Below are 14,045 nucleotides of genomic sequence, written 5' to 3'. Positions count from 1 at the left end.
CCACGAGGAGGCTTCTGCCATCCCCGAGGTTCTGGTGAGGAGAAAGGATGCCAATATAGTCAACTGATACCAAGCAAGTCCCAGGAGAAGTATAAGGGTTGTGGCAGTAAAGACAGAAATTAGGAGGGCAAAAATGGGAAATTACATTTATTTGACAAAGAGGTATAGGAAATCTAAAAAGATTCTTTCAGGTATATTAAGAGCTAATGGGTATCTGGGGCGAGTGTAGCATCAGTGTGACATCCATGTGTGGAGTCAAGAGAGATGGGTAAAGTTTCACATGAATATTTCTTGCCTATCTTTACTGTGGAAAATGACATGGAAGCTATAGAGAGTTTAGGGAGAGAATAGTTATATCCCAAAACATATTGACATTGCAAAAGAGGTGGTGTTGGCAGTCTTGAAGCAGACAAAGTTGGATAAATATCCAGCTCCGAACCAGGTATATTCCAGGATGTTGTGATGACTAATGCTTTGCCTTTATTTAAGAAGGGTAGCAAGGACAAGCCAGATAACTACATGGTGGTGAACCTATGGTGGAAAAGTTAATGGAAAGTATTATAAGAAACAGGATCAATCCACATTTAGAAAGGCAAGACTGATTAGGGATACTCAGCTTGGCTTTGTCCATGAGGTCATGTCTCATGAATTTGATTGAGTTTTTCAAGAGAGATATCCTTGGAGGATAAAGGCAAAACATTAGTCACGCTTCAGTCTTCCAGTACCTCACCTTTGGCTATTGAAAGGTCCCGACGCAGGGGCTAGACCCTAAACGTTGAATATATATTTGCCCCCACAGATGTAGCCTGGTCCACTGAGTTCCCTCCACTACTTATAACAGCATCTGTAGTCTCTTGTGTTCCAGAAATCTCTTCCCTTGCTTCTCACAACATCCTAGGATTTATCTCTTGGAGCTAACGGAATCAAGAGATATAGGGAAAAGCCAGAACGGGGTACTGATTTTGGATGATCAACCATGATCATATTGTATGGCGGTGCTGGCTGGAAGGGCCGAATGGCCTACTCCTGCACCTATTTTCTATATTTCTATAACGGATGAATGTTGTCGACGTGGACGCAAGGTAGCTTGGTCCACAAGATTAGATCACATAGGATGCAGAGTGAACCAAGCAACTGGGTACAACATTTGCTTGATGGTAAGAGACAGAGAAGATTGAAGATAGGAGGCCAGTGACCCGTACTGTGCCATGGATCAGTGCTGGGTTCACTGTTGTTTGAGATTAATCATTTGAGTGAGAACACAGGTAGCCTGATTTGCAAGTATGCGGATGACACCAATACTTGTGGTGTTGTGGACAAAGAAAAGTCAGATGGAATTTAACTCAGACTTAATGTGAGGTGATGCATTTCAGGACATTTGTGAAGTTAAACCACAAAAGTTCATACACATGGAATGGTAGGGCCCTGGGGAGAGTTGACAGAAAGACCAAGGGGTACAAGTACATCATTTCCTGAATGTGACGACACAAGTAGATAGGGTGGTGAAGAAGGCTTATGGCATTTTTACCTTCATCACTTGGGACATTGAACACATGAGCTGTAACATTATGTTACAGTTGTACAAGACAGTGGTGAAACCACGCTTGGAGTATTGTGTGCAGTTCTGGCCACAGTGCTACGGGAAGGATGTGATTAAGCTAGAGAGGGTACATAGTGGATTTACAAGAATGTTGCCAGGACTGGTGGGCTTGAATTATAAAATAAGCTGGAATTGCTTTCCTTCGAGTGAATTAGTTTGAAGGGTGATATTAGAAAATCATCAGAATAGGGTAGAATAGGTCTTTTTTCCCAGGGTAGAGGAGTCTAAACTTAGAGGGCATGGGTTTAAGATGAAAGTGGAAGGACTTAAATGGATTTTGGGTTGGCAGGTTTTTCACACAAAGGTTGATAGCCAAGTGGTTGAGCTGCCAGAGGAGGTGGTAGAGGCAGGTACAATTACACCATTAAAAAATATATCTGGGCAAGTTTATGACTGGAAAAGGTTTAGAGCGATACTAGACTAAGTGGGGCTTGTTGGGTCCCAGCATCACACGGGAGGGCTGGTCACCCATCGCAATATTCCACCTCTCCACCAATTCCAATATTGCTGGCCAGTGGGGGGGGGGTTGGAGTGGCAAATGTCATGCAACCAAGAGAGGGGGACAGCTTCAGGCGGGGGCTCTCGTGACTGATAAGAAGGGGGGGGGGGGGTGGGACTGTCCTCCAGCAGGGGATGTGGGCGGCTTCAGTTGGGGGCAGGAGGGGGCGCATCCTATAGCCAGGCGGAGGGCAGCGTCTTGAGGTGGGGTCTCTTAGTGGGGGGGAGGGGGGAGTCCGTGAGCGACTTACTCATGGCCTCTGGACTCACACACTGCCTTGGGATTAACTCATGGCATTTGGATTGACTGACTGACTCACGGCTTGCGGACTGACTGACGCCCGACTTCTGGAGTTGCGTCCGACTTTTGTAAAATGAAAACTGTAACATCCACATTGAGGAACAGCTTCTTCCTGTCAGCCATCAGGCTATTAAACATACCAAATAAGCTCTGAACTACGAAATTTTTGTACTATTTGTTATTTGTTGATCACACACACCCTCCATCTCACACAGACACTCACACACAGACTCTCTCACTCACACACACACACACACGCAGACACACACACACACACACACTCACACACACACACACACACACACACAGACTCACACACACTCACACTCTCACACACACACACACACACACACACACACACACACACACACACACACACACACACACACACACACTCATTCACTCACACACACACACACACACACACACACACACACTCACTCACACACACTCATTCACTCACACACACTCACCCAATACTAAAATGTTAAGTAACTTCAGAACATGGTGAATATACAGTGTGTAAAACAAATGTTTAAAGCCCCCTGTAGAGGCTGCTGGTGCTGAAGCAAAAACGTGCTTTAAATAACGTCCAACAAACACACTCACCATAGACAGAGCAGCTCTCTTGAATTATTCAACGGCGTCTGCACTCGGCGCCATCTTGATGTCACCCTCTCGCTTCTTGCCATGAACCAGAAATTACGCACTCAGCGCCAGCATGCAGCTAACCGGAAATTACGTCATCGGCACCATCTTGCAACTATGCGAAAATCACAGAATGAGCGCCAATTTTGAAATTAAACCCAGTCCTGATCTAATAAAATATTTATTCATGCTTTATCCATCCGAAAACTGTTGCAAGCAAGCCCTTTAAAACCCAAGCCAATTGGGCAAAAACAATTTGCAAGCCAACAATACACATTTGCTGAAAGCTCTTTAAAAACCCAAAAAGCCAATTGGGCAAAAACACTTTGCAAGCCAACAATATACATTTGCTGAAAGCCCTTTAAAAAGCCAAAAAGCAAATTGGGCAAAAACATTTTGCAAGCCAACAATACACATTTGCTGAAAGCCCTTTAAAAAGCAAAAAAGCTAATTGGACAAAAACACTTTGCAAGCCAACAATACACATTTGCTGAAAACTACATCCCGGGGACTCACCGTGGAGTAGACGTGCGTTCAGTGTTATTCGCAGCTCAGAGAGCCGTGACCTTCTCACTGCCTCCGTCTGGCAGAGACTGAGTGAGTCACGACACTTCCGGGTTTTATAGTTGCTCCCCCCTGCCACCAGCAGGGGCAGCAGAGGGAATGGCGACATTTTTTAAAACATTAATACTTCTCTGGGAACATTAATACATCGATGGGAAAAATCTTCCAGTGCAGTCCGGCGGAGGGGAGCTCTGAGCGAGGTGGCCAAAAATGACGGCTGTAAGTGGCGCCGTTCTCTCGGAAATCACATAACAGTAAGTCAAAAGCGGTCAAGATCTTAGTTTTAGTAATATAGATGGGCCAAACACAGGAAAATTGGACTAGCTTAGGTGGGTCCAGTAGTCAGCATGGACAAATGGGCCGAACGGGCTATTTCCATGCTGTTTAACTCTCTCGCTATGATTTTGAATTATACTAATTGCTGGACATTCAGGTGAAGAAAGCTCTGAAGTGCACTGTTTCACTTCAGAGACTTGATCCCATAAGTTAGGCGGATACTTTGGAGACTAACTATTAGGTAAAACTTTAGGCAGAGATATCATATGGCTTTTCAGAAGATAATAATATGGCACTGTTCTGAGAAGTGAGGTGAGCATTAATTTTTCCATCATTTTAGACAAATTAAATGGAGAATTCCAGTTCTTTTCTTTGAATAGTATCAGGTGATTTTCTATATATGAAAGCTCAATGGAGCTTATTGCTCCTTTTAATGTCTTTCATTGTGCATAACTTGGCTGTTTCATTTTCTGCCTTGCTTCATTTTTTAATGATTTGGAATCCCTTGAGATGGTGAAAGATGAGATATAAATGAAATTTCGCATATTTTCATACAACTGACGTGAATAGAAACCAGAGGTTTATTGAAAGGAAATGCTAGGTTATAAAGACATATGAGGTGAGAAGTAGACTGTGTATAAGCTGAAAATTGTAATCATTTTTGAAAATTGTAAAATTGTAGAACAGAACAAAAAATCTAGGAAATGAAACAGTACAGTGTAATTTTTCTTGATTACTCAAGTGAGAAACATCTCTTCTTGTTGATTAGAATTGCATGTGCAGAAAATAAGCAGACTGGTATATTTCAGTTGTACAAACATTCCCAACGTACTCTAGGAAATTATCGCAGTTGTTAAATACAAAACTATTCTTGGAAACCTTGGTTTAGTCTAGAGACACATCATGGAAATAGGTCCTTCGGCCTACCAAGTCCGCATGACCATCGATCACTTGTTCATGCGAGTTCTATGTTATCTCACTTTCTCATCCACTCCCTAGACATTAGGAGCAATTTTTTAAAGGTCAATTAAAAAAACAAACAAAAGTCACAAAATAAATCGGTGGTAAAGAAGATTAACCAAATAAGATACAATTATAAAAATATATATATTAGTGAATTAGAAAAGGATGCAGAAACAGTGCAGTAATATTTGGGAAAATGTTCCTGTGGGCAAGTGCGCTGGGGAAAGAGTTCATCCTTATTTTTGCCATAATTTCAGCTGAGGTGATGTGCAGCGCAGGAAACCAGCAGGCCTTGGTGGGAGTCCCTCATTCCTTTGCAAAGTAACTGTAGCAAATAGGACTCACTTTAACAATGTATTTCCATGGGTGCTAATTAATAATACTTGAAAATATAAAGAAAATATTAATTAGGAATGCCTAATAGAGCAACCCGTAAAAGGATTAATTTAGAAGGTTTCAGGAAGAGTGTTCTGCCCATGATCTGTGAATAAGAATTAAAATAAGAATTACATTTCAGTATAAAAATCATTTACTTTTGCTGATTGTATGTGTTTCTGTGTAATTATCATAAAAGGATGATCAGTTTAAGGCTATTATTTTTTGGTGATTGAATCATGCTGTTGTTGCAACTTATAGCATATTCTCATGTATGTGCACATTAAATTATAATTCCAATTTGAGAATGATTGAAGCATTAAAGATATAAAAGAAAGACATGGCTGGACAGAAAGAAGAGCTGCTCTAAACTTTTGATTCTTCTGCAGTCCTCTTTTTGTGAAACTGGCACTTTGTAGGGCTGGCATTTGAGGAAATTGTTTTTTAATGGTTCAGATATTTTGTTTGTAATGCATATATTTTATGTGGTGGTAATGGAATCACTGCTATAATTTCCACTTTGTGTTGCAACTATATGTGGTTGTCATTTCTGTTTTAGACATTGTCCTTTGGTGGTTTTCCAGAATTGGAATGCCTAATAATTGATAGTTCACAATTGGTGTGATTTCAATTTCATGATGCTCAGCACAAAAGAATAACTGAATGGAGCCCCGATTTCCCCATTATATTATATGAATGGTCATTCAGAAGCAGCAGAAGGATGATGTAACATGATACAAGTATCCTGGAATTAAAATGCCACAAACATCTTTCAACTCAATTTTGCACTGAATAAACTGAATCGCGAAAGTACAAATATTTTCTGTGATGTGTGTGTGACTAGCACCAGAATGTGATCGATGGTATGATCACATTTTACCAATTACATCCTTGTATCGTAATCACTCGATGGATAGGATTGATGGTGAATTAAATAGTAACATTAAACCATAAAAAGAGAGAAAGCAAGATTAGTAGAAACCTTTTTGTGAGTTGACAGCAGCTACAATGGGTTTAATTTAAATGTTGACCTCTGCATATAAACTCTTGCTATGTCAAATAGATTAAGCACTTGAAGGATTTTTATGTAATGGTCATGGTAGAATTATTTCAATAGTGCAGGAATAGAGTAGATTTTCCTGTCTCATCTCCTTGTTTCATTAGCTCTGTGAATGAAGTTATTCTTTTGTTATGTCCGAGTCACCATTTAACCTGTCTTGGAGGGAAATGTCTCATTAAAAAAGAAGGATGAGCTCTGAGCACAAGAAGAACATTTGATTGGTGATGCTTTGCATCTCATTACTTGTCCCAGATATGTTCTAAAATGAAGTTTCAATACTATTGATATTGCAAGACTCTAAATTGAAGATTTATTAATCTGCACATTGTTCTTGCAGTCTTTTTTCCCCCCAAGGTAAAATATCTGGGGCCAGAATGAAAGATGTTAAGTTCAATATTAATATCAATCAATATCAGTTTTATTCATCACTTGCACATAAAGTGCAAGTAAAATGAATTTTAATTGCCAGCAGTGGTACAATGAAAAAGAACACACAAAAACACAATAAAAATTATTAACACAAACATCCACCACAGCATTCATCACTGTGGTGGAAGGCACAAAACTTGGCCAGTCCTCCTCCATTTCCCCCGTGGTCGGGACCTCAACCCTCCGCAGTCGCCACTGCAGGCGGCCAGATGTGCAGACAAGGTAAGTCCTGAATCGGTGCTTCCCTAGGCTCAAGATCACGGCTTCAAGATGGTGTAGACCACAGGCCGGCGGTCGAAGAACTAAAGCCCCCACCACGCTGCAGCCAGAAGCACCGCAGACCGCAGGGCCGGCGGTCAGAGCTCCTCTCCAGGGGTCCCCGGCGAGGGACCCCGCTCCTGATGGTAAGTCCCCGCCGCGCCCGCGGTAGAAGTTGGCCCTGGGCCGGTGGTCGGAGCTTCTTCTCCTCCCAGGTCCCCAATGAGGGATCCCAGGCTGCGGACGCCGTGAGCTGGAGCTCCGCAGACCGCGGCTTCAATCTGCCGCAGGCCAGCGACCGGAGCTCTCTCCCTAGGCGAGCCCCGGCGGGGGCTCGCCCACTCCGCGATGAGAGTCCGCACTGCGTCCGCTGCTGAAGCCCCGGGCTCGTCTCCGGGAAAGGCTGCATCGATCCTCGATGTTGGGCCACGGAGGAGGCGACATGGAAAAAATTGCCTCTCCGTGGAGGAGGCGACCGAAGCGGTTTCCCCCTTACCCCCACTCACAATAAAAAAACAAAAAAAGTTGAAAAAACTAACACTCTGCTGGCAGGGCTGCCGGCTTGCAGCGCCCCCACCAACCTATATTCTGAGCGCCTTCAGTGTCTTACCTCCAGTTTGGTTAATAGACAATAGATAATAGGTACAGGAATAGGCCATTCGGCCCTTTAAGCCAGCACTACCATTTAATGTGATCATGGCTGATCATCCCAATCAGTACCCCGTTCCTGCCTTCTTCCCATATCCCCTGACAGCTATATTTAAGAGCCATATCTAGTTCTCTCTTGAAAGTATCCAGAGAACCGGCCTCTTTTTGACCCAAAACGTCACCCATTCCTTCTGGCCAGGGATGTTGCTTGTTCTGCAAAGTTACTCCATCATTTTGTGTCTAAAACCACAGATTTATAGGGATTGGCACTCCCTACTGTTGCTCCAACCCCATCTTCTGGAACTTTACTGAGGAATGCTATCAGTCTGAAATTCAATTCTGGAAAATGGATTATTTGTTGTCCTTAGTGTAATTTCAGGATAGCCCTTGTTCTGTCTGCTCAGATACACTAGCTTCAACTAATATTTACACTGGTTTGTCCAAAATGCCTTTGACACTTGCATGGCTCTCAACTCAAAGGTTTGGTAATGGGCTGTAAACTGTCTTTTCCTTTTACCTTTAACACCTGGCATTTTTGTACAGTGAAGTAAAGTTAAGCAAGGAAGTTAACATCCACAATGCAGTTAGTGAGTTTTGCCCAACTGAGCTGTTCATATTTTTAATATATATAACATTTGAAAAGCACAACTTTTAACACATTGCAAAAAAATGAGTCACCACAATAAATTCAGAAATAAATTATATTACCAAATGTACGTGCTGCTCCTGAAGAGGGTTTATTTTTGTGGATTCCCCACTGTCAGTTTAAACTGCTATCATAACATTTAAGAGACAGTTGGACAGGCACCTGGATAGGTTTGGTTTACAGGGTTATGGGCCCAGCATGGGCGAGTAGGAATAGTGTAGATGGGGCATGTTGGTCGGCGTGGGCAAGTTGGGCCGAAGAGCCTGTTTCCACACTGTATCACTCTATGACTCTATCAGCCTCTGAAGTTCCGGAGAAAATAATCTCACCTTATAGTTAATACAACCTCACCTTATAGTTAATACCTTCTAATCCAGGCAGCATTCTGGTAAACCTTTTCTGCACAGCCTCCACATACGTCATGTAATGGGATGACCAGGACTGCATATAATACTCTAAATGCTGCCAAATCAAAGTTTTATAAAGCTGCAGTATGACATCCTGACTCTTATACTCAATGCACCAGCTGCTGAAGGCAAGAATTCCATATGCTTTCTTTACCCGTCACCTTGTTTTACCACTTCCAGAGAGCTATAGACTTGGACCTCAAGATCCTTCTGTACATCAATTCCGTCAAGGGTCTTGCCATTGTGTATTTTCTCCTTATATTTGACCTCCAAAAGTGGAATCCCTCACACTAAGTCAGAATAAACTCCATCTGCCACTTCTCAACCGCTATCTTTAACTGATTTATATTCCACTGTATCCTTTACCCACTGTCCACATTTCTGATTTTTGTACCATCTTCAAACTTAAACCATCTATGTTTTGTCCATGTTATTTATATATATCACAAACAACAGTGGTATCAACATAAAAGGTTGATAAAAATGCTGGAGAAACTCAGCGGGTGAGGCAGCATCTATGAAACAAAGGAATAGGTGACGTTTCGGGTCGAGACCCTTCCACCTATTCTTTCGCTCCATAGATGCCGCCTCACCCGCTGAGTTTCTTCAGCATATTGATCTACCTTCGATTTTTCCAGCATCTGCAGTTCCTTCTTAAACGCGGTATCAACATAGATCACTGTTTACAGACCTCCAGCCAGAACTTCAAACTCGCACCTAGAGCCTCTGTCTCACTTCTTCCCCTCGAAAAACAAGCTACTTCTTCAATCTTCGTTTTGATACAAGGTCTCAGGTTGAAACATTGACCATCCCTTTGCCTCCACTGATACTGCTGGCCCGCTTTGTCAGCAATGTACTTATTTGTGCTCCAGAATCCAGCATCTGCAGTCGCTTGTGTCACAATTTTAGAATACCGCATGAGGGTTAGATGTCTTTAAGGACACTTTTGCATCTTTAAATCAAATTGTGTGTTTCTGTTGCATGTTTGGTGTACAGAATGTGTTAAACCAGTAAACTATTGTCACAAAGCAAAAGGAAAGAAGGATCAGTATTAGCTCGGCTGAAAAATTGAAAGTAAGTTTCAAGGTACTTTGAACATTTAGGACATAAGTACAAGGAGGACGTCCAGGGAAATAATTCTATGGATGCATTCCACCAAATGAAGGTAACCCCATTCATGGCCAAGAGAGTGAAAAATAATGTTTGGATTGATGCCAAATTAAATAGGTGCAATGTTAATCGAAGCAAATTGGGATGATGCCATACATGCTCAAATCTTTGTTAATCACTGAAACCTCTCAAACTTGGGACTGGCATAAAGCTAACAGTGCAGGTACAAAACAAATTATTCCACATTTATTATCGTATTGCTTTACTTATTGTTTTCTTATTTTGTGTCACAGCAGACGTCATTACTGAAGATGGTTGCACAAATGATTTGCCGAACACACAAGGCATCTGCTGCTGTGAAAACTGTGGAGGATATGGGACTATGAACAAGTTCAATAAGAGTGACCATTTCTGCGGCACACATTATCAACAGTTATATGAAAACGAGTAGGTATATTGAAAAGCTGCTTTGAGAAGTTTCAGAAAATTTAATTCTAAAATTAGGACCTTTTATTAGATACCATTGGACCAGTTAATTGAAGCAGAATTGTCTTTAACATTACTGTCACCACACATTATAATGAGAATATTAGGCCAAATAAAATTTAAAACTATGTAATAAGATCCACAAACCACAGTTCTCTAAGAAATAGGGAGATTCTGAAGAATTGGTGGAACCATATTTTGAATACTAAAACAAATACTGTGAATTATTGCATCCGGTGGAGAGCCTTTGGGCACTTGGAAATATATTTTGTATTAATTTCCAAATGGAAAAGGTAATAAACTTAGTCATTAGATAACAAAAATTATTCATATTTGTTTCAGAGATGTTTAATATAGCAGGATATTCCATGGTGTTTGCCAATAAAAGTATTTTATGATATTGAATCACAATTATAACAGGACAGTTGACTGGGGAGGCCACTTTTAAGGAGCATCTTAGAGGAGGAAAGGTTACCAGAGTGAATTCCTGATCTTTGGCAAATGTGGTTAAATGTATTGTTTTTGGTTGTAGAATGATTCAAGTAACTGGGATTGGATGAACGGTAATGCTTTTCACAGTATGGCTGTGCGGTAACTCATATTTCACTGGGTCTTAATTAGTTAAGTGACAATAAACGTGAACTTGAACTTGAAGCTTAAATTATGATGAGGGGCAAAGGCACAGGCAATACAAGGAAGAGAATGTTTAAATGTAAGCATCTTTAGACCTGGAATTAGGCGTGATTCACAGTTCATCTTGTTGACGAATGAATAAAACAAATTATTCCAGCTAGGTATCCACTTTTTTTTGATAGATCCCAGTGCTGTAACTGGACTGGAGCATCTTGGCTGGAGGTGCATTTAGTATTGGAATACACACCATCAGTATTTGAGTTGGGATATTGATGGAGGATGTTTTTGACTTAACCAGTGCATTCAACAGTGTCCTAGTACAAAGTAAAGTGAATTGAATTGGTTGAAGAGTGGTTTCGTTGATGGGGGGGGGGTCCTCACGAGGAGATGGAAATGGATCATCCAGATGTCACATCTGGTTGTAGATAGTTGGAAGTGTTTCTGCCTCATCTTTTGAATTCACGTACTTGTGCATTCCTCATATGAGGAAAGATTGAAAAGACAAGGCTTGTATTCACTGGAGTTTAGAAGGATGAGGGGGAATCTTATAGAAACTTATAAAAGGACTGGACAAGCTAGATGCAGGAAAAATGTTCCCAATGTTGGGCAAGTCCAGAACCAGGGACCACAGTCTTAGAAAAAAAGGGGAGGTCATTTAAGACTGAGGTGAGAAAAAACATCTTCAACCAAAGGCACATCTTCGAGCACCAGCCCTGTAATGGCAGTTCGGTACGCACTCATCTCCTCGTCCGCTAGCTGTGCCGCTGCCAAAGTGGAGTAATCGATTCCTGGGGACGCGTCGAGAACAGCCATAACAGCCGGGTGGGACAAGGCGTCCGCAACCAAGTTTTTTTTCCTGGCGATGTGGAAGATGTCCGTCATGAAGTAGCTGTGAGGCGGCGCAGCTGCCGAGCGGACCAAGGGTCAGCCACCTTGGCAAAGGCGAAAGTGAGGGGCTTATGGTCAGTAAACGCAATGAAGTAACGGATATGCCTCACCGCAAGGTATAAAGCGAGCAGTTCCTGGTTGAACGTGCTCTATTTATGCTCCGCCGGGTTAAGTTGGCGGCTGAAAAAAGTGGGAGGCCGCCTGTGACCGTCTACAAATTGTTCCAATACACCACGAACCGCAGAGTCCGAGGCATCCACAGTTAGTGCCGTAGGGGCGTCGACCCACGGATGTACCAGCATTGTCACCCGAGCCATTGCCTCTTTCACCCCCTCGAAGGCCGCCACGGCAATGTCGGTTCACTGCACGTCCCGCTGCTTGCCCGACAACAGTTGAAATAGCGGCCGCAGTATTCTCGCCACCGCCGGCACAAATCGGTGTTGGAACTGTATCATTCCGACAAATTGCTGTAAGTCCCGCACTGTGGAAGGCTGTGGAAACCGGCGAATGGCCTCCACCCTGTCGGTAGAGGTACCGCACCGTGCTGCGTCACACGATGGCCCAAGAAGTCAATGGCCCGAAGGCCGAACTGGCACTTATCCTGGTTTAATACCAACCCAAACTCACTCAGGCGCAGGCACAACAACTGGAGGTGGGTGCAATGTTCCTGCCGCGAATGACTCGGCCACCTGGATGTCGTCCAGATAAATAAAGACAAAATCCATCCCCCGTCCCACAGTGTCCATCAGGCGTTGGAATGCCTATGCATCGTTCTTAAGGCCGAAGGGCATACGCACAAATTCGAAACGCTCGAAGGGGTGATGATAGCCATTTTGGGCACATCCTCTGGTCGCACGGGGATCTGATTGTACCCTCTGACTAGGTCGATTTTGGAGAAGAATTTAGCTCTGGCTAGATGGGCCGAGAAGTACTGAATGTGTGGGATGGGGTCTGCAATCGTAGCGTCATTCAGGTGGCGGTAATCGCCACAAGGCCTCCAGCCGCCGGAGACCTTGGGCACTATGTGCAAAGGGGAGGCCCATGGGCTGTTTGATTGCTGGACAATTCCCTTTGCCTCCATCTTTTGGAACTCCGCCTTCGCAAACCGGAATTTGTCGGGGGGCCAGTCTGCGGGCGCGGGCGTGAAGCAGTGGTCCCGAAGTCAGAATGTGATGTTGGACCCCATGCATCAGGTTGATCAAGTCGAACTGAGGGGTCAGGATAGCCGGGTACTCAGCTAAAATTTGTGCATAGATATTGCCCACCGCCGCCACCGGGTTGCGAACTGGCACAGCAGATGCAGCAGGGCGCAAGGAGATTGCCTCGAGTGTAGAAGCGTGGACAAGGAGCTGTCCCCTCACGTCCACAAGCAGAGATTGCGCCCAGAGAAAATGTGCACCCAACAATGGCTGTGTCACATCTGCCACTGTAAATGTCCAAGAAAAATGGCAGGCGCTAAATACCACAGGTATGGTGTGGTCCCCATATGCAGCAGTCAATAAGGTCCCCCGATTACCGGCACGCGTATCCATTCCGGACGGGGGCACCACGCTGACCTCAGCCCCCGTATCAACCAAAAATGTTTGGTTTGAACGCTATTCCCAGGCGTAAAGGCGATGAACTTTGCTAACCGCTTCGGTGATTACCAGCGGCTGGCCCCGGAGTTTCCCGGAAACGCACAGGGTGGGCGGCAGTAGCGGGCTGCCGAGCCCCAACGCTGGTGGTAAAAGCGCCACTCCCCTTTAACGACTTCCCCTTAAACAACTTCCCCTTTAAGGGCAGGCTCCAGATGCTCCGTGGAACCACTGGTGAGTGTGGCTCTAGGCCTCTGCGCCTTCCAGGGCACTGTGGACCCCCGTCTGCACAGCCACAGCTGGTCGGCACGCTCCGGTTGAGCCCGGGGATTTTCAAAACATTCCCTGCGAGGAATGGGCGGATGTCGTCTGGAAGCTGTTGTAGGTAGGCATATTCAAAAAGCATGCAGTGGTGGTGGCCATCCATGAGCAAGAGCATCCCGCTCATTAGGGTTGATGGTTTACGGTCGCCGAGCCCGCCCATGTTGTAAATGGGGGCCGCTCGCTCCATCCGATTGATGCAGAAGGTATGGAGCAGCATCGCCTTCAGGCCACCATATTTATCGGCCGCTGGTGGATCCTGCAGGAAGGGGATGATTCGCCCGGAAGTTTCTTGGTCGAGTGCGCCGACCACATTATGGTAGCTGTTCTCATCGTTTGTTATCCCGCGGTAGAAGAATT

The 14,045-nt window shown here is 44.0% G+C and overlaps 1 protein-coding gene across 2 annotated transcripts in view; it reads left to right on the top strand.

Annotated features, from left to right (window-relative positions):
* LOC129696173 (lethal(3)malignant brain tumor-like protein 4) overlaps positions 1–14,045 on the top strand; it is a 281,807-nt gene that overhangs the window by 50,619 nt on the left and 217,143 nt on the right. The window contains exon 6 of one of the 2 annotated variants that reach the window (XM_055633744.1): positions 10,080–10,230. In XM_055633744.1, the coding sequence (XP_055489719.1) occupies positions 10,080–10,230 (151 nt within the window). Of the gene's footprint in view, positions 1–10,076; positions 10,231–14,045 lie in introns of both variants that reach the window. The other variant, XM_055633743.1, reaches the window with a different exon arrangement.

The sequence above is a fragment of the Leucoraja erinacea genome, chromosome 4 (genome assembly GCF_028641065.1).
Source record: "Leucoraja erinacea ecotype New England chromosome 4, Leri_hhj_1, whole genome shotgun sequence".
Lineage (NCBI taxonomy): Eukaryota > Metazoa > Chordata > Chondrichthyes > Rajiformes > Rajidae > Leucoraja > Leucoraja erinaceus.
Note: the sequence above shows the minus strand (reverse complement) of the source record. Positions and strands in the feature narration are given on the sequence as shown.